Below are 22,006 nucleotides of genomic sequence, written 5' to 3' on the forward strand. Positions count from 1 at the left end.
AAGTTGATCCACTCTAGCATTGCCATTCGCGCAGGGTGGGTTCAATGCTCCAGATTTCTATGTGTACTACTTGTGCGGCAGGCTCAGTATGCATACTTCTGGTTTAAACCACACAAGTTTATTCCACATGTGGCTGTGGAAGAGGGGGATGCATATCCTGTACAGTTGAACAGTATTATTACACATACTAACAGACAGACGCACAAGTTGGAGATAAACACAATTGACACGACCATATCGGCCTGGCAGGAAATTGGGAAACGATCCCATAGGTTGCCCCTTTATGCTCCTGCGTTACCTATTGCTGGACATGCCGCCTTTTCCGTGGCTGGAGAGAGGCCCGGTCACGGCTCTTAAGGAGGTGGGTCTGAGGCACATGTGTGACTTGTATATTGAGGGGACGTATGTCACGGGTGCAGACTTAGACTACATGCAAAATTCCACACCACTTTTTCGGTACACCTGCTACAGGTTGCGTAGGGCGGTGCGAGATCACTACACTAGCTTCCCAGATGAGCCGATAGCGCTGAAGGCGCTACAATTGGAAATAGTAGCTACATCGAAGAAAAAACTGCTGACCAGATTATATAGAGCGGTACAGGAGGAGACAGTCTATCAGGAGGGCAAAAGTCTGGAGCGCTGGAATGCTATACTAGAGCCCCCGATTTCGATGGATATATGGGAGCAGATATGCCTGTTGACGGGGAGATTGTCGTTTAATAGTAACCTATGTATTATTCATCTAAAGTTCCTGCACCAGGTGTACCATACTCCCAAGAAACTGCACAGGATGGGCTCAGGGATACGGACAGCTGCCAACGGTGTGGGCAGGGGGGTGCTGATTTCCTCCACCTGGCGTGGAAATGCAGACGGGTGCATCAATATTGGGAGGAGGCTGTCTCTCTTATTTATACAATGACTGGTCAGATGTTGAATTGTACGCCTCTGGAATGTTTACTGGGGTACGTGTCAGGCTTTAAAGCTACAGTGGGACGCTTTGCGATGGTGGCATTGTTGTTGGCGAGGAGGAGTGTACTATTCACATGGGATAGTCGGAACTGTCCGAGTACTGCTAAGTGGATAAAGGACATGATCTATTGTCGTGAACAGCTGGCAGAAGAACTGCCGTCGTCCTCCCGCCCCAAGGACATTTGGGCTCCCTTAAGGGAATATTTAATAGCTCAGAGTGAACTTGAGTGAGTAGTAGATTGTTGTTAATAGGGTGTCAACTACTGTCGTCATATCCACGGAAAAGGTTAGTGGTGCAGTGAAGTAAATTGTTTTAAGCCATAATGATCTGCCTGATCGCTAATGTACTTTCTTACAGGAGGGGGTTAAGTTGATGTTTGTTCTGTTGTGCACGATCTCCTACAATGTACATTCAAATGATGTATGTAATGTGCGCTGTTGAAATGACTAATAAATAAAGAAAAAAAAAGTGAAGAAAAAAAAACTTTGGCTTTCAGCAAGAGACTTTTTTAAACATCTGTCTCATATATGGAGTAGCTGTTTTTGTATAAGACCATGCCAATTTGGTAGCAAGGGTTGTGGTTGTATTTCATAAAGATATTCCGCTATGCAGTCATCCCACATGCTATCTGGGTCAGAGGTTGCGTTTTGGTCTGTCCCCACATCTGAATCACTGTTCACATTTTTTCCAAGTCTCAGTCTTCATAGTGAATATAAATGCACATTTATGATGGGGTAGGGAGAAAGGGCAACAATTTGATTGTGTCCGTCTGTGGGGAGCACTTTTCCCCAAAATATGTGTCAAAGGTCGATTTTCCATTCTAAAATGAAAATTGTTGGTCCAAGGTCAAACGTGTCATCAGTGTCAGAAATTACAATGTTGTTTAAGGGTCACTATTCACTAAGAGTAGAAGTGCACTTCTTTTACTGTTCAAGGCTGGGTTAACAATGGTTGTTTGTACAGTCAATACTACACTATATATGGTGTGATAACACAAAATAATGCCTTTTGTTTCAGACTGGGATAGACATTTTAAGGTCATTCCCCACGGGCCCAAACTGGAGCAGTTTTGAGGAAGCCTGCACTTTATAATTGTCCCCCAATTCTGAGCCTTGTAATGCAACGTCATAAGGAGGATGTAGTTACAGATACACTGGAGTAAATGGCTACCAATTTCTTTGGAAAGAAAAGCAATCTGGTCTAGCACCCAGATGACAAGATTATGGAGAGTATTCCAATGTTTAACAAATTAATGTGCAAAAATTCCTATTTATAAAGGGTTAAGAGGCAAGGCATTCCCTCTAGTCCTAACACTTCTACAGCTAACTCCACAAGTAGATAGTCATCACAATCTGCTGTCAGGGTCACCCAGGCCTGGATGAACTTCCAGGACACGCATGTTTGCTGAGAAACAAATTGCAGTATTTTTGCCACCTCAAAAAAATGCCTTGAAGACGGGTGTTATAGTATCAAACCTGTTCTTAATATTCATGAGTGCTTAGACAACACGTGACACACATTGTGATGAAAGTCTGACTCACTGATGGGTTTGAATTAAGAACAAATGTTATTAGAGCTAAAGAATAAAGACAAAGAGGTCTGCACACTTAAGGATTTGAAAAAGGGGACTGCAAATCCACCCAATGGCAAAGTCATCCTATGTCTAAGAGTAGCACATTATCAGTGTGCAGCCCTTTCTTTTCTATGAAGTGACTTGCCTGTAATCACTATACAGGCAAAAGTACATCTATTCCTTCCCGCCTCCAAAACATACTAGGATAGCCTTGCTGTTCCTCCACTATACCCAATCATCCTAGGCAGTGCACCTCTTCCCAGGACCATCAGAAGCCTGGCAGTACACATTGAGCTGTTTGATCGAAATTACCTTTTTTAAAACAGCATCTAAAATGATAAAGTATACTCATAATACAGGAACTGCAGACAAACATAAGAGCCCATACGTAGCTTAAATTTTATATGACAGAACCCAACAGCACTCAAACGCCTTCTGGGTAATAGGTAATCAGTACTACATTAGAAGAAGTTGAAGTCATTTGGTACAGCCATCCAGTCTCACCCGTTAAAACACCAAGACCAGTCTCCCACAACTCACTGAAGCAGACAAGTACACCTATCATAGAAAATACCCATTCACAATGGTCTGCAACTCAGATTTCAGGCCCATTTGAAAAAAAATGTCAGACTACAGAAAGTGATTCAATGTCCTAAAAATAGCAAGTCATGGGATATACAAAGTTCACATAATGTAGGAAGCTGGCTCTGTTTATGACATGGTCACTAGGTGGTAATACTGTACATAGAGTCCAGGGGTTCCAGAAAAGTGTACAAGGCTCAATGTAAAACCCAAAGTGATCTATTAGTGGTAGTGTGGTGCGAACATCTCCACTTCCAGATTCACACCGACCCTAAGACGACCCTCAGAGGCACCCTCGTCTACAGACCCCCGGGACCACGCACACAATTCAGCGAAGACATCACAGACTTCATCAGCCCGCACGCCCTCCCCTCCACTGACTACATCCTCCTCGGGGACCTCAACTTCCACCTGGAGAACAACAAGGACCGCAACACCACCGCCCTGCTGGAAAACCTCGCCAACCTCGGACTCAAGCAACTGGTCAACACCCCCACCCACTACGCCGGCCACACACTTGATCCCGTCTTCTCTTCCAGCAAGTACATCACCTTCAGCCACGCCACCGGACTCCACTGGACCGACCACAGCTGCGTCCACTTCAGCTTCAAAAGATCCACGACCCACCACCACCCGCAACAGGTACCTCACAGGAATTGGAGCAAGATCACCGCAGACCAGCTCACCACCTCCCTCAGCCAGAGCCCACCCGCCAACTCAACGGACCCCAACGAAGCAGCCCGCAACTTCACACAGTGGCTGACCGCCGGCGCCGACGACCTCACGCCACTAAAGAACCCTCCCAGCAGACCCAGAAGCAAAAAGGCATCCTGGTTCACCGACGACCTCAAGGACTCCAAGAAGACCTGCCGCACCCTCGAGAAAGCCTGGCTCCTCGACCGGACCACCGACAACATGACCGCCCTCAAACACGCTACCCGCAAGCACCACCAGCTCATCCGCACCACCAAGAAGAAATCCCTGAAGGAACGCCCACGACAGCAAAGAGCTCTTCACTATCGTCAAGGAGTTCTCCAACCCCAGCACCGGCACCAACGACATCACTCCATCACAAGACCTCTGCGACTCCCTCGCCTCGTTCTTCCACCGCAAGATCGCCGACATCCAGAACAGCTTCGGCACCCCACCCACGCACCCAACCGTCGAACCAACGCCCCCCACCGCCACCCTTCGCACCTGGACCACGGTGACCACCGAAGACACAGCCCGCACGATGAACACCATCCACTCCGGATCACCGACCGACCACTGCCCACACCACGTCTTCAACAAGGCCGACTCCACCATCGCACCCCAACTCCGGAACATCATCAATGCCTCCTTCAACACCGCCACCTTCCCGGAGAGCTGGAAGCACGCCGAGATCAGCGCCCTCCTGAAGAAACCTACAGCGGACCCCACCGATCTCAAAAACTTCCGCCCCATCTCGCTCCTCCCTTTTCCTGCTAAAGTCATCGAGAAGATCGTCAACAGACAGCTGACCGCCTTCCTCGAGACGAACGGATCCCTCGACCCCTCGCAGTCCGGCTTCAGAGCCAACCACAGCACCGAGACCGCCCTCATCGCAGCCACCGACGACATCCGGACCCTGCTCGACAAGGGGGAAACAGTGGCCCTCATCCTCCTGGACCTCTCCGCTGCGTTCGACACGGTCTGCCACCGCACCCTAGTCCAGCGCCTCAGCAACATCGGTATCCAAGAGAAGGCACTGGAGTGGATCATCTCGTTCCTCGCCAGAAGAACACAAAGAGTCCGCCTCCCCCCGTTTCGCTCCGAGGCCACCGAAGTCATCTGCGGCGTCCCGCAAGGATCTTCACTCAGCCCCACCCTCTTCAACATCTACATGAAACCTCTCGCAGCCATCGCACGCCAGCACAACCTCAACATCATCTCTTACGCCGACAACACCCAGCTGATCCTCTCCCTCACCAAAGACCCCGACACCGCCAGAACCTGCCTACACGAAGGGATGAAAGACGTCGCCGAGTGGATGAAGGACAGCCGCCTGAAACTGAACTCGGACAAGACGGAAGTCCTCATCCTGGGATCTTCGACCTCCGCCTGGGACGACTCCTGGTGGCCCCCAGCCCTGGGCACCGCACCCAAGCCAACCGACCACGCATGCAACCTGGGCTTCATCCTGGACCCCTCCCTCTCGATGACCAGACAAGTCAACGCCGTCTCCTCATCGTGCTTCAACACCCTGCGTATGCTTCGAAAGATCTTCGGCTGGATCCCGACCGAGACCAGGAAGACTGTCACCCAGGCACTCGTCACCAGCCGACTGGACTACGGAAACGCCCTCTACGCCGGAACCACAGCCAAGCTACAGAAAAGACTCCAGCGCATCCAGAACGCCTCCGCCCGACTCATCCTGGATGTCCCCCGACGCAGCCACATCTCCAGCCACCTGAGGAACCTGCACTGGCTCCCCGTCGACAAGAGGATCACGTTCCTCACCCACGCACACAAGTCTCTCCACGACCTGGGCCCCAAGTACCTCAACGACCGCCTGACCTTCTACATGCCCACCCGCCAGCTACGGTCCACCAGCCTCGCCCTCGCAGCCGTACCACGCATCGAAGAGCCACCGGCGGAGGAAGATCCTTCTCTTACCTGGCTGCCAAGACTTGGAACTCCCTCCCCATCCACCTTCGGCTGACCCAGGACCATCTCGCCTTCAGGAAACAACTCAAGACCTGGCTGTTCGAGCAGTAGCATACCCCTCCCCCCAAGCGCCTTGAGACCCTCCCGGGTGAGTAGTGCGCTATACAAATGGCATGATTGATTGATTGATTGATTGAACACAGAAGAGTGTAAGACATTTATTGCACAACAGTGACCAGTAATGGACACACAGCTCAAAATGGAGACCCAGACCACTTTTAGAAAAATATACTTTGTTTGTACTTTATTTTACGCCCAAGGTTCTTCGCAATAAGGCAAGTACGTTTTTAATTAAAAATACTTCGCACTTTGAAAAATCCACACGGAATATTTTCAGAAAAGTTCAATGTTATCCTATGGGGAGAACAGTTTTGCGGTTAATAAGGTAAGTACACGACATACAGTTCCAGTCTTCGGGACTAAAGTCAGCAGTGGGCAAGGGTCAGGTAAGTACCAACACAGCACCGCCAACGCCACAGGGGCGACCTAGGGCAGAGGTCAAAATCGGAGTTCGGCCCAATGCATTTCAATGGAGTCTTGGGGTCCTTGGAGCCATGCTGCTTGTAGTTAAGTGGATTGGTTGTAGGGGCCAACTTTTGTGTGTGAGGACCAGCATGGGGGTGAGACAACGCAGCACCAAACATACACCACCAGCGGCACAGGGGCAGCCGGGTGTAAACATAGTATCGGGCACCAAATGTAATCCTATGGAGTTTCTTCTTTTTGGAAACAGGCTGCAGGCATTGAACCAGAGGGTCCAGTCACAACATCAGCAGCAGCACAGGTAAGTTGAGGTGTTAGGGGTCATAGGAGCACTGCTGGCCGAGCTCACCAAAGCCCAAGGCTGCGGGTGACATCGGAAATCGTCTTACCGGGCCGGTCGTGGTGCGGGGGACCCTTCAGTTTCTCTCTGCAGGTGCCGACGTGGGAGTCAGGAGAGGTCAGCCAATGCTAGATTCGGAGACCTGGTTGCTGAGGAGACTTCAGGCAGTTGGGCCACTCTGACTCGACCGTGGGCGTCGGGTAGAGAGTGGGCATGAGTCGCAGATTTACCTGGATCCGGAGTCTTTGCTATTGGTTTCTTTTGGACAGGTCAGCTGTCCTCAGGAGACTGGAGTCTTTGTTGAAGGCAGCAGTCCTCCCAGGGATTTCAGAGGTTGCTGGCTGCAAGACAGGTCGCAGGATCGTCGAAGCTGGTGAAAGGCCAGTAGGACTGGGGGTAAGGCAGTCATCTTCCGTCTTCTGCTGCAGGGTGTCTTCTTTCTTCGTTAGTAGTCGCAGATCTACTTTCCAGGTCTTGGGGAGCCACCTAAATAATACATTTAGGAGGCATTTTAGGGGAGTAGTAGGTAGGACCAAAGGGCACCTTACATGAGGTGATTACACCCTCTATTATGCCACCCTCCCTCATCTTCAAGATGGCGGGCTGAAAGTTGTGCTTCATCTTGCCTCCTTCACCTTAGAGGTAGGGTTGGTAGAGGTGGGCACACCTCCTATTCTTTTGAGTTTTTCCTGCCGGTTTTCCCACCCAAAGTGTAAACCAGAGGCTGCCATTTGCTGCTAGCGGCAGAGGCTATGGGTCACGTTACAAATATGGCAGGCCTTTGAAGCTTCCCTCTTCAAGCACTGGTCCATCCTGGGGGAGGAGGTGTGACACCTCTGCTCAGGATATGCATTGTTTCTAGTCCCAGGAAGCAGGAGATCTCTACCCATGGGTCCAGAAACATGGCTGGTGCTGTCTGGCTGCCTACAGCTGGTCAGAACCCACACCAGGGTTGGTAGGTGCCCTCTGGCTACATGATACAATACATATCACACTGGCATCAGTGTGGACTTATTGAAAGTAGTAGAACAGTACCAAACACTCCTGTGTTCAGTGAAGCCATCATAGTGCTGTGGAACCCGGGTTGTCGAGTTTCCAGCCCATGTACTCTCTATGTATACACTAGTAATTACAATATTAAGAAATGGACCCCAATATTGTAGGGGCATATCTGCTCATAGATATATGCCCTAGCCTGTGGTATAGTGCACCATGCCTTAGGGCTGTGAGGCCTGCTAGTGGGGTGACTTACCTATGCCTTCAGGCAGTGTTAGCTGGCATGGAACTCAGGCAGGGTGCCATGTTGACTTTGTTGTTTTTCCCCTCACATGGGGATGCAATCCGCAAGGGCAGTGGTTTGTGAGGGAGGTTGGGGGGGGGGGGGGGCGGGATGTCCCAGGGGACCCTCTTCAGCCCCCAGGCCCTAGGTACCCAGGCTACCATTCACTAGGGACTTACAGATGGCAGAAGTACAAATTTGGGATTTGTTTTTAGGGAAGAAGCACTGGCACAGGGGGCCTGGTTGGCAGGGACCCTGTGCACTACAACTGAAACCACATCAAAACCAGGCAAAAAGTGGGGGGCTAATCATGCAAAATGAGGCCTTTTCTCACACATAACAAAGGGAGAAAGAAATAATAGTGTGGGTAAAACATAAATCGCCATCTGAAATAAAATCAGCCTCTTCGGACAGGAAATCTATAAATAAAGCAGAGAGAAAAAAATAGGCACAACAAGAAGAAAAATATGGTACTAGAGAAATCTAGCAAATGGTCAGTGAACCTGAAGTTAGAAAAAAACCACAAAGAAAATAAAACTTCACGAAATCAGGTGTTCATGTACAGAAACAGACTAACAAACTGCTGCGTCGTGGTAGGATTTTCTCGTCTTCACTGAACATTTTTTAGAAATCAATTGAGTTGTAAATTTGATAAATATAGTATCTTAGTCTTAATGCTAATTCTACCCATTGTTAGTTATTTTATTGAGTTTAAAAAAAAATAAAACAGAATGCCTTCCCCTGCCTTTTATTAGTCCAGGCCTCAACCAATTGAGAGAAGGGTTTGGAGGAGAGAAAGACTAGCAATAACCAATGAAAAGTACTCACATTAATTTCAATTTTAATTTACTATGTTATTATCATCATTATAATTGCATGTACCTTTCCTGAGTTAAATTAATGGTGCACAGTAAATTAACAAATTACGTACTTGTGTTGCAGTAACAACTTATTGGAGATTGATTTGTGGAGTTGATGATGGAAAGGTAATGTTAAGTTCTCTGAAATGAGAATGTTAGGATTCTCTCAAACAAGAGGAAAAATTCATGGGGCAGAGACCTGCTGAAGGCACCTGATGGAGGGGACCGCTATACACTGAGGGTGTGGGTACTTATGTCCTTGTCTTGCTCGGATATTAAAGTACTAATTTCCTTTCAGAACTTAATCTGATTAATGACCAGTGCTTAATTTGTAAAAGGATAAGTGACTGGGCCTAAGTTTTTGCTCAGAAGCCCGCATCCAGAACTCTTGAAAGTTGGAGTGCAGTATACCAATACTGTGTAGCCTTGATTCCAAATCATGCCTTTTTAATCCACTAACACATACTCCTTGCCTGTTTATCTCACTCTTGCAGGTTCTTTTTCATTTTAGCTTTCTCCTTTTGTAACAGTGTTTCTACTGATGCCCCCTTTGTGTTGTTATCTTTCTTGCTCTGGATGAAAGACTTTGAGGTAAAATATATGCCAGTAGGCCTACCGGCAACCTCTGGCTCAAATTAAGAACTGTCTATAACCGTCACATTAGTTTAGCTGTATGCTTCGGTAAGGCTTCTCATGAAATTACTTTGGGTGTGAGCCTCAGAACAAACACCCCCTGCCTCCTCCAACCTCTACATTGGAGCAGTGACATTTTGTTTCTTCCACTATTTCCGGACCCCAAGCAACACTGGCAAAGTGCCACTTTGTGTAAAGCACCCATTATGGTGTTTTATCCAATTTATTGTACACGCACCTTTGTAAGCTGGAGCTGGCGGTCCCACTGCCACTTTCCGGACTTTGGCATTGGTCCCTGCAGATTCTGTGTTGTTGACCAGGATGATTGGCTGCTCAGTGTGGACCAGGTGCACATCCCTGCCTCCTGTGTGCTCCCACTGCTTACGGATCCGCTCCTTTAGCTTCTCAAGTTTGGCATCAGGCTGTCGCCGTCTCAAGATTTCCAGACGGTGGGAGCTTGTGCTGCTTACAGAAGACTGAGACATTTCTGACATGTGCAGGTTTTTCTGCCCACTCTCCGGTGTATCGGGAAAAAATTGTTTTTGGTCAGTACCATGGACTCGGGACAAGATAGCAGCTGGCAACCCCTCAGTTCTGTCTGGACTGCTTGCTTTAGCAACATGGTCCGAGCACTGCAGGGCGTCAATAGCGGGGCGGTCATTCAAATATCTTACAACAGTGTCATCAATGGCAGAGGAACGAGTGCTGTCAAACTCCTGGGTGTCTTGACTGTAAACTGTACGAACAGCTGCTTCTCCTTTCGTACTTTCAACTCCAGCAAGCAATGCTTTGGCCTCCAAATGACTGGAACTCATGTATGGTGAGGCTGCATAGGTCTCCCTGTGAAACAAAGCAGAAGCATCAGCAGATAATATCAGGCCAAGATGGACTAACAGTAAATCAGGAGAACAATAAAAGAAGCTCTTCCTGGACCAGCACCAGGTGAAGAATCTGGGGATTTCTTAGATCATGAAACCCCAACTCTGGAGTTGTGGTCAACTCAGTCAGCGCCTGCAGGATACAAGCACTAACAATCATGTCCATCACAAGTTAAAAAAAACAAGCATTTACAATGCAATGGTTTTGCCTTTGTTAAAGTTAGAGCTATTGGCATTGCTCTTGACATTTTTTTTTTTTAACATAAATAAATGGCATTGTCATTTACAATGCCACTAGCTTTATCTCTCGCAAATGACACACACAAACACCCACAGAGAGCCCCCCCAAACACAGAGCCCCCCACACACACACCCACACAGAGCCCCCCACACACACAGCCACACAGAGCCCCCCCACACACACAGCCACACAGAGCCCCCCACACACACAGCCACACAAAGCCCCCCACACACACCCACACAGAGCCCTCCACAGAGTCCCCCCACACACACACCCACACAGAGCCCCCCACACACACAGCCACACAGAGCCCCCCACACACACAGCCACACAAAGCCCCCCACACACACCCACACAGAGCCCTCCACACACACCCACACAGAGCCCCCCCACACACCTTCTGGCCCATTATCTTTTCTCCTCATCAAAATAACTGCCACGCCCCTTTATTTGTTCTGAAAATGGTAGGTAGCAAGCCATTTCAAATCTAGGGGCCTGTGGCCTAAAGAGAACTTTCTGAGGGCATGGAAAGAACAGCAGCCTCCTTTTTCATGGATGAGCATCCCCTAGCTCGGTTCTTATGCTCCACCTGTCTTTCTTTGATACTTCCTCCATTCTTTCCATAGTGTCAACAGTGGGTCAATATGCTTTGTCCTTTCTTTCCATAGCATCATGGCCGCTGTTGGATTCGATACCAAGTCCCCTCTTTCCATTGCTATCATAAACAGTCTGTCTCGATTCCTCCTCTTTTCGTTCAATAGCTTTCAAAGACTGTCTGGGAAAACGCGTGCTCTAAATGTAAGACTGGAGGCAAATAATATCTAGAGGCAAATAATATCTGGAGGCACTCGCATCATGCACACTCCCAGACTTGCTTGTGCATGGTTTTTTTGTAAAACAGATAAACAAATGGCTTTGTCGTTGACTAGTAAATAGCTTTATAGTTACGAAATGTGAGACCTATTGCATTTGCACTTATACACACATATAGGTATATGTACACAGAGCTATACACACACACACACAGAGCTCCTACTCTACACACATTGACAGGCTTTGTATACACAGCTACACTGTACCCACTGCAGCCGCTGTACCCACTGCAGCCACTGTACCCACTGCAGCCACTGTACCCACTGCAGCCACTGCATCCACTGCAGCCACTGTACCCACTGTACCCACTGCAGCCACTGTACCCACTGCAGCCACTGTACCCACTGTACCCACCGCAGCCACTGTACCCACCGCAGCCACTGTACCCACTGCAGCCACTGTACCCACTGCAGTCACTGTACCCACTGCAGCCACTGTACCCACTGCAGCCACTGTACCCACAGTGGCCACTGTACCCACTGCAGCAGCCGCAGCCACTTTACCCACTGCACCCATCATACCCGCCACAGGCACTGTACCCACCGAAGGAGCCACAGCCACAGTACCCGCCGCTGACAGCATAGCCACAGCAGTAGTCACTGGCGCTGTCCCCTTCATCCATCGCCTTTTACCACCACCAAAGTCCCCGTGTCTTTCCCCCTTCGTTCATCCATCGCCTTTCCCCACCGCCACTAATTAAGCAGTACAGGCAGGTCACCTCACAGGGCACGCTGACGTTAATTCCTAATGTCCGGCCCAGAAGTAGGGCTTAATTGTGACCTTGAGTCTGTTTCTAACCACTTTCACTTTCGGCACTTTAAAATGCATAAGCACTGAGAGGGGATGTCATTTGAGCGGAAATTGCGGAATCAAACAACTTGTTGAAGTGGCGCAGCCGGGAGCATGTAATGCACCTCCTGTAATGCACCGTTTGCTCCTCGTGTATTTTGTTGGCTCTCGATTGTCACTTTTGCCTCATTTAATGTAACGTTTGCCTTTGTATTTTGCTCACGTGTAATGTTCTCATGTATCAGTTCTGTTCCTATTGTGAAGCGCTCTGACGCCTTCGGGTAAAGTCGGCGCTATATAAAAACGCATGAATAAATAAATAAATAAAGGTACCAATGTACCCACGCGCCGCATCACTCTTGGCCCCTTGGGCACAGTTCAACGCGTTACCAGTGGGTGGGACACATAAATGAATACACGCAGAATGCATTGATTTGCAGCTACAAGGGGGCGCTCCCGTCCTATGCGTCTTACTGGCCCCAATCTACATATGTTATTGAAGGTAATTCTCAAATAGTGTTTGATAATGATATAGCACAGACGGAATTCTAGCAGCATCACTGTACTTTGCACGGCAATATTTTGTTGGAGGAGACCTCCCCCCCCCCCCCTAAAAAAAAAACGTGCCGGGGGTCACCGTCCTGAGACATGTATTTACACGGGACACGGACTGACAGCATTTTGCCTGAAAAAGGTTCTAGGTGTGTTTTTTTGCTATATACCTTTATGACACACAGCACGTATGTACAACTTCAGCCGGAGGCGAGTCACTCGTGCATCAAATGATATGATGTTCACCCCTCTCCACTGCCCCGCCCCCCTCACCTGCAGAGCGGGGGGGGGGGAGGGGGGCTGCAGCCTGCAGGCCTCAAGTATAGGGGTATTTTCAGTCCCGCAGCAGCTGGACGGCAAAGCCTCTTATAGCGCACAGAAGCCCACCCGAGAGTTGGAAAAGTCTTTTGATCTTAAAGGGACCTTTGCCACCTTGACAGGCTGCAGCGAGGAGGGCGCGTGGGAGGGGCGAGGCCTCGCACCTACACTGTTGAAAACTCACAGCATGTGCAAGCAACAGTAACCAGTACAGCGTTAACATGAACTGCTGTCCCTCAAGGCAGGAACACAGGAACTGCAAACGAGGATGACCATGCCAAACACAGAATCGTGTAAATTGTTGACACTCCTTTAAACAGCAGGTCTTCACCGATTCAAAATTAGCAGGATAACATAGTTCACTGGGGCAAAAGTAGAAGGTAGCGGGAACAGCTAGCGGGAAAGGAACGGCCAGCGGGAGGGGGGGGGGTGGGAAAGGAACGGCCAGCGGGAGGGGGGGGGGTGGGAAAGGAACGGTCAGCGGGAGGGGGGGGCGGGAAAGGAACGGTCAGCGGGAGGGGGGGGGGGCGGGAAAGGAACGGCCAGCGGGAGGGGGGGGGCGGGAAAGGAACGGCCAGCGGGAGGGGGGGGGGCAGGAAAGGAACGGCCAGCAGGGGGGGGGGGCGGGAAAGGAACGGCCAGCAGGAGGGGGGGCGGGAAAGGAACTGACAGCGGGAGGGGGGACAGGAAAGGTAAGGAACCACTCACCTGGACTTCCTCGGCCGGCGGTCGGCCGCCAAATGGCCCAAACAAACCTCGACGAGCCCAAAAAAAAGCCCCGCCCACCGCTGCATGACGTGGCCAAAAGAGAAAAATTCTCGGGAACGCCCCCGAATCTGGTCCGGCCTTGACGGACAGATCCGGCTCCCAATGGCTAGCCTCCATTTATGGAGCTAGCCAATGGGAGGAGGGGGCGAGGAGGGGGCGGATACCCGACCCCACAGAGCAAAACATAAGATTTTGCTAGCGCATGCGTACTTCGTACGCATTGCCGAGGCAAAACCTAAAAAACTGTAAACGTAGTTCTTACTATGTTCTGCTTACCTCTAGGAAGCAAGCAGCTGAGATCAGCGGCTGCACCCACATGTCTTAAACAGTTGCAATCCGTTCCTTTCACCTGCCAGAGGTGTGTAGCAGTGACTAATTTACTTTCACATGCATGATGCAAGCAGGTGCATTAGCTGTCACCCACACCCGTCAACAATGTCCACAGAGAAAAGGAACTATTCTGCTCCTGCTCCTAACTGCAGGAAGCAAACAGTCAAGGATTAGTTCATGCAGAATATGAATGGCTAGGATGGAATCTCATTAGTAGTCTAACTGAACAGTACGGACCTAAACTGCAGAATGTAGTGATGATGGGTATCCTAAATAACTGGCTTTTAAGAGTGTGAAACACCGAAGCTCAATGGCACAATTCCACCTACACTACCTGACATATTTTCTACACTAGCTGGTTTTCACTCTTTCATCAAGTACACCCAAAGTATTTGATCTCCAGCTTTACCTCTAATGAAAGTCTCATATGGAAAATAAAGTTGCGTGTTTGTTCTGAAGGAATAGGTAGGTGTACAGGGCATGAAGTGAGAGGTAAAGAGGCTTGTGTTACAATATGCAAGATTGTTTCTTTTGGGAGCCAGATTGACGTTCTTGGAGCCATGTCACCACAAATAAAGAAACACAAGAAAAGAAGGGAGTAGTATGTCCTTAGACTAGTTACATTTCCTTTTGTGAACTAAAGCAACAAGCACTGGCAAAGCCAAAAGGATTAGCTGAAGAGAGCTTTTACCTTTGTCAATGTTTTTAGCTATGTTGCATAGCAGCAAGGCTGCTGCGCTGCATGGCTTGAAAGTTAAAAAAAAAAAGTGCTATGACACGATCAGCAGACACACAGCAAGCAATAACAGGAGAAGGTGAGAGGGGGGTCAGGTGACAAAAAAGGATGGGGGCAAGCAACAACAAGCATTTGCAATGAAATAGGCCTCGCGTTTATGCAGTTTGAGCTATTGGCATTGTAAATGACAATGTCCTTTATTTATGTTTTGGTTTTCAAAACATAAATAAAAGGCATTAAAGTTTGTGAGTACCCATGGCGTAGATCAACAGGATTTACAATTCTGTCTGCTTTAGGCTCATTGTTTTTTGTGAAATATTCGCTTTGAATAAAATTTGTCGTTAAACTATTGCTAAGTACTCCTAATGTTGCCAGTTAATAAATATTGCCTGTACCTATGTAGCGCACTTGTGCTCGGCAGTAACGGCAACTCTTAATGTTCAGTGAAACATCGACCCTGAGGGAAGATTGGGCTGTCGGATTCGAAACTATGACATTCATTGGAATGATCGGAAAAGAGACATAACACAAACTAATTGACTGGTTTAAAAGATATCACTTTAGTCGTGTGGGAGAGGCGGGAATGTCTTTTCTAAGGCACGTTGGCTCCTCAGGAAACTATGTAACCTGTACACCACACCGACCACCAATTCTAAATGTAAAACGTCGACTGCACGCTCCTTTTGTAAAGTATTGGGAGGAACTTGCAAACAAAAGTCATCAGTTCATAATTTTGTATCCACAATGATATAACTGTACGATCTGACAAGACCGGCACTCATTAGGACGGATTGAAGCTAAGCCTCGGAGGGGTCGCATCGCTTTTACGACTCTTATTACCAGAGCAAGTTAGAACTTGCCCAGGCCTCACAAACACCGACTGGAGGCATCCGATTTCTATACCAATGTTGTTGCCCCCTTCCTGACACTGCCATGAAGAACACAGTAAATAGAGGTGGGTAAGGAAACCATCCTCCACTAAAAAGTGAAAGCTAAACCATCAAACATCTAAAACTGCAGACCTCTGATTAGCAAGCACGGCAATTTGGCAAAGGCAACAGATCTCGCCTTTAAAAGGTGTTTAGTCGGTCTTCTGACTTTGTTAAAGCCTTTTGCTGGTGCTGTACCACACTGACAAAATAAAGAAGATGGCCCCAACTCAATGATGTAAACGAACGCATACATGCGTCATGATGCTGCAGCAGCCCCGGCCTTTTTGTGTATACACGAAGATTCATCATTACCCATGGGCAGTTATGCGTCATGACATTGCGGCAGCCATTTTTTTTTTAAACAAGTACCGTTCCAAGATGGTGAACACCAATCTGGGAGAGGAAAATTAAAAAATATATATAAATGTACACAAATGAGCTTTATTGGCAAACAAAGCGGTGTGGTAAAAAGGTGCTGCTGGCAGGTCCTCCATAAAAGAAAAAAAGATGAAAAAAGAAAGTAAGAGAGAGAGATCCGGGGAGCAACAGGGGTGTTGGGGAAGAACGCAGGAAGGGACAAGGATATTTTAAACCAGACGCAAAATAAAAGCCGTGCAGGAGTCAATAACTAATGCTGTTTTGGTTCACGCTCTGTAAGGGTGCCAAAAGCCATATAAATAGTTAATTAAAATATTTTAAACCAGACGCAAAATAAAAGCTGTGCAGGAGTCAAGAAGCTAATATTATTATTTTTAGGCACACGCCGTGCATGAGTGAATAAAAAAATGCTGATTTGGTGCGCGCGCTTTAAGGGTGCCCGCGAACGATGCGTTCAGCGATTTGCTGAATAAGGAACAGATAGGAAAGGCAGATGGAGGCGGTGCTCTTAACTGCATGTAACCGCAAGCTCTAGGCCACACAAAAAGCTGTGGTCGGCTTTTTAAAGCCCATTCACTAAATGTTTCGCCAGAGCATCGCATGTGCTGGCTCAGGCGAGACCTAAAAATGGAGGACAGGAGGGTGGCAAACAACAACAGGAAGGAGGGGGTAAGCACCAATACAGAAGGGAACAAAATGACACAAGTAAGAGAGAGCAACACAGTGAAGTGGGGTGGAACAAGCACATGAAGGAGACGGCCTGCAAATTCATATACTCTTACTGAGTGCTACAACAAAAAGAAATAAGCATTGGCAAAGCCAATAGGTCTAGTCAATCTGAGAGCTATTGGTATTGTGAATGTCAATGTCTTTTAGTCACATTGAATAGCATAAATGCAAGTCATGGAAAAAAGCACTACAACACAGCCTGCGTTGGGCACATAATCGCGCTACTCTTTCATAGCACTACTTTTTAAGCTGAGAGTAGCTGTGAAGTACAAAACTACCTGTGCATAAACTGCCAAGTCACGAACCAGTCTGGAGCGAAATAAAGATCGTTCAGGCAACTGGATGGTCATGAATGTCAAACAATGAACTAATGTAGTTTGATGAAAAAGAAACTACATCTGGCACTCCGGAAAAAACTGGCATGAAATAATGTTTTTTTGTAGGTAAATAAAAAGTAATTATGCATGTCACATCTCTTTCAGACAGAAGGGGCACAACCCTTGCGGTAACAGTGCACCTCTCATAAGCAAGTACGTTTTGGTACTGTCCATTTATAACAATGCAGTCCCTGCAAAGAACTTCGGTACATACTCTGTCATTGAGACACAGTTTAGCAGAGAAGACTTTTTATTGTCTAGTAAAAAGCACTGTGGTCCTGCAGAGACAGGTTAGTACTGCCCTGGTCACTGAAATATGGTTAGTAAAGATAGCACAGTACTTTCTCATTTATTGAGCTATAGTTCTGATGCAAAGAACTAATACGGTTTAAGACAAATCTCTATAGACCTGTAGAGAGATCCTTTTGCAGTGCGTTGATTAATAAAAAAATTAAAAAATGTAAAAGGAAAAAAAAAATCCGTTTTTGCTTAATAGGCTTTTATCTGCATTGAAACATAAGGCTGTTTATCCGATTTTACATTTACACTTTTCTTCAATGTTTTTTGTTTGCTATTTTGTTTTCTACTTGTGGGACGGAGAGGTGTTCTTGTTGCATTTTTCTACTAAATCTTTTTTTACTGGCCATTTTCCAGTACTTTCCTGAGACCCGATGTATTTGTAATGTTCCCATGTGCCTATTGTCACCAGATGGAGGTGTAGTCTCTATTTGCCAGAAATTAGTTCTACTGAAAGCGCATTGAATGAGTCTGACGAATTTTGTGGAGCTTCAAACCTGCTTCTGAGCTGGGATGGTGCAGTGAGCTAAATAACGGTGATGGATTAAAACCATGATCTATTGACTTGGTAAGAGTATTCTGCATCATTCAGAAACTCTGTCCATCACCACCCCCCTTTTCCAAAATCGGTTTTATCCACACTATGTGTGGGAGGGTATACTCAGACGTGAGTCCCTTGCTCATTGCACCATCAGGATTCAAGCAAGCCGGGCCGAAGAAGGCTGTGATGCCAGAAACCGGTCCCCGGAAGCTTGTTTCCTTCCCAGTATAAGAATTGGCTTGGTAGTTTGGTTTGCCCTGTTCCCATCATGCACTGGGACAGGAACAGACTAATTTGCATATAGCCAGGTTCTGAGCTGGGATGGTGCAGTGAGCTAAATAACGGTGATGGATTAAAACCATGATCTATTGACTTGGTAAGAGTATTCTGCATCATTCAGAAACTCTGTCCATCACCACCCCCCTTTTCCAAAATCGCTTCAAACCTGCTAAACAGAGAGCAACCAGATGGTGAAGACCAGAGAGTTCTCAAGTCTCAGCTGGTGAGATGCCTTTTTTATTTTTTTGGGCGAGCCTAGCGTTGCAGCGTGCATGCGCTGCTCGCTCTGCGAGGCATGCTGTAGTAGGGTATGCTTTGGAAGCTTTGCCCACTCTCTGCCCATATTTTTCATTGACTGCTGTCATTGCCCTTGGTAAACGCTGGCTTCCGATTCAATATGAGGCTTCTTAGTCACCTCTTGTTACCACCCTGTCTCCTTTTGTAAGCGCCCAAAACAACTGGACCTTGTACTTGCGGTAATGCATGGTGGGCGACATGTGGCCGGTGAGCACTATTTTCTTTCAGGTGCACACTATTTAGCAGTGGCGTAGCTTCCCCCATCGGTGGCCGGCTGCGGTGCGTGTCGCTCACTGGCCGGAGGTGCAGTTGCTGTTACGGCTGCACACGCTGCGGAGAGGAGAGGCGCGCTTACTTCCGGAGGGAGCCCAGGGCAGAGTGCTGGGAGTTGCAGGGAGGCCACCGGGGAGCGGTACAGGGCGGCGCAGAGGAGACATGGCCACTTTATAGTGCAGTAGCAGTGGGGTCTCCTCGTCTTCCTCCCCGGCTTCACCATGGACTCTGGCCTAGAAATCAAGACCCACTCCGTGGAGCAGACCCTGGTACCGCTTGGATCACAGGTAGGGAGCAGAGAGCAGCCAATAAAACCCGGGGTAGTGGCGTGCGGTGAACCAGAGTTGGTTGGAGCAGGGAGCTCCAAACTCCAGGTGGGGGAGATTCCAGAGGGAGTCCAACCTTCACAACTACCGTTCCCAGGAGACCCACGGCTGCCCAGTCTGTGTTTTCTTTCTGTCACCACTCCAATTACTATTGCATCTTAACGGGAACTTGAATTCAGCCCCTGACTGACCCTTATTTCCCAAATTCAACTTTCTGGTCGGGACAGCCCTGGGCTACTGTACCCTGCCCACCTAACCCACATATGGTGGGGTTGCACAGCATGCATGGTAAGCAGTGTTTCCCTGGCTCAATAAGTGCAGTGGGGGGCAGTGAGCTGCTCTACGGAGAGAGCAAGGGCGGGGGGGGGGGGGAGAGAAAAATCTGCCTAATTAAAATGAAATAACTGGTAATGCTGCAACACCAGTTCCCCTGCGTTTTGTTTTCTAGTGGCAGACACTTACTCACTGTACTGGTAACAGCAGAACCTAATCTTAACTGCCCATTGTCATTTAATTGTCCCAGAATGCACCTATTGCTAATGCAAACTAACTCGCTAAATGCCATGCCACAGACCGTGATCCACCCTTGAACCTTCATGCTTAGGGGAATGAACCAACAGCAAGATGTTACAAGCTACGTGACCTGAAGGTAGGCAACATCACGGTAAACGTCATGTGTGGACCATTATTGTACAGGGATTCTGCGCCAGAGCTTTTGGGTGTGTAGTAAACCGGACTAGTGTTGATAGGATTTCATCTTTTGCACACAAACGGTCCAAAAGTTAATAAAACCGCAGAAACACATGTTGCAGCACAGTGCCCTTTGCAAAGCTTTACTGGTTACCTTTCTGTTGGTTATTACTATATTTGGGAGCTAAACCAACACTAATGATGCACAACTTTGCCTACACACTGTTAAGTGTAAAAATTAGAAAATAATGAACATTACCTCAGAATGTACCACATGCTGCATAATTTGCCTTTTCTTACCACTTAATTTAGTCAACCATGCAGCATAAATTAGCCCCCTGCTGCCGCATAATTCCAGTGGCTCTGGCTATACTTCAGTTAGCCTCAGTGAGTGGTTCACAATTAGGACATGCTGGCAGTGAACTACTTTAAGCAGAATTATTCCAATATATAACCAAAATACACAACTTGTATGTTTTGACACATCAAATTTCTCTCTTTTGCAGTTTCCCACAAGAATGGTATTCTATTTCTCTACAACGTATTAATATTGCTGATTGAAGAGCACCTCAGTCAATATTAAATAATACTATATAGTGTGGTACCTACTGTTGCTCGCCTGTAATTTTACATATGTTTTTATTTTAATTGTGTCACTCAACATGCTTGCAGTAATAAACAAGCATTTGCAATGCAATAGGTTAGCCTTTACACAAGCTTGAGCTATTGCCATTGTAAATGACATTCTGTTTTATTTATGTGTTGATTTTAAAAACATAAATAAAAGGCATTGTTATTTATAATGTCAATAGCTTAAACTCTCTCAAATGCAAGACCTATTGCTCTGCAAATGCTTGTTTTTTTAAGTGTGCATACCCAGGATTTCGAACATGCTCCGTACCAGAGCAGCGCACGGTGGAGGGGTGCTGGTTCACTTCAGTTGACCTTTATTTGAAATCACACAGCAGTAAATATAAAAGTAGACGTGGGGAAAAGGCAAGTATGATCGAGGGGAGGGGTGGAGGATGGAGGGTAGAGAAGACAGGCCGAAGCTGAGGGTTGAAAGGGAAAAGCAGCAACACTGATATGGAAGATGGGCTGAACACACAAGTACTTCTATAGAGTGCTCGAAGGGAAATAAATAAAATGGCTCACAAAACCGGAAACAATACAAGGAGACATGTACTTGGTCCAAGCTCTACTGGAGGGCCAAACACAAGTAGAGAGAAGGAAGCCAATGAGAACACTGAAGCTTACCAATGGTAGGCTACGGACAGGCTGTAAGCCCACTGATTGAAAATATGTCTTGAAGAGACAGCAAGTGCATTGTCTAGCCGAGACGTAAAAAGTAGCTCCAAAAGAGCAAGCAGTGGAAGGCGCAGTTACTTGGACCATGCCACAGCAAAAGTACAAACACATGAAGAAATTAAAAAGAAACACACAGACCAGAGAGAAGGAAGCAAATGAGTGACAAGGAAGTCAACTAATGGTAAGCAATAGGCCCACTGTAAGCTAACAAAATGTCTTGCAAGTTTTAGGAAATGCCCCTTTATGTATTGTCACCCCCTAGTTTTTCGACTGATGCTGCTGGTTTTTTTACTTTGAGAGTGCACCAAGGCATGCTAACCAGACCTCAGAGCCAGTGCCCTGCCCCTAAAAAGTATGTTGAATTGGCAGTACTCAACTTGAAACGGCCAACTTACTTGTAAGTCCTTAGTAAATGGAATCCAGTGCTTACAGTACTGATTGTGCCACCCTGGAGGTCCCCCAAGTAAAACAAGTCACCCAGTCCACCACTGCAGACTGGTGGAGCAGTCATGCACTACTAGCCCAACTTTGCAATTGAAAGCAATGGCAAAGCATCCACTTCCCCAGGACATGTGTGTAAGTCACTCCACCAGCAGGCCTACCAAGCGCTAAAGGCAGGGTGCACCATAGGATACAGGTAGGACATGTACTTTGCTTGTCCTGACAATAAAACACTCAAAACTGCA

General features: G+C 47.5%; 1 protein-coding gene across 1 annotated transcript in view; it reads right to left on the bottom strand.

Moving 5' to 3' along the window:
* The window catches only part of CEP350 (centrosomal protein 350), a 1,478,431-nt gene that overhangs the window by 1,379,850 nt on the left and 76,575 nt on the right, over positions 1-22,006 (bottom strand). Inside the window, exon 6 of the mRNA XM_078643560.1 lies at positions 9,647-10,248. Within this exon, the coding sequence (XP_078499686.1) occupies positions 9,647-10,248 (602 nt within the window). The remainder of the gene's footprint in view (positions 1-9,646; positions 10,249-22,006) is intronic.

This window comes from Lissotriton helveticus, chromosome 1_1, assembly GCF_964261635.1.
Source record: "Lissotriton helveticus chromosome 1_1, aLisHel1.1, whole genome shotgun sequence".
In the NCBI taxonomy this organism is placed as follows: Eukaryota; Metazoa; Chordata; class Amphibia; order Caudata; family Salamandridae; genus Lissotriton; species Lissotriton helveticus.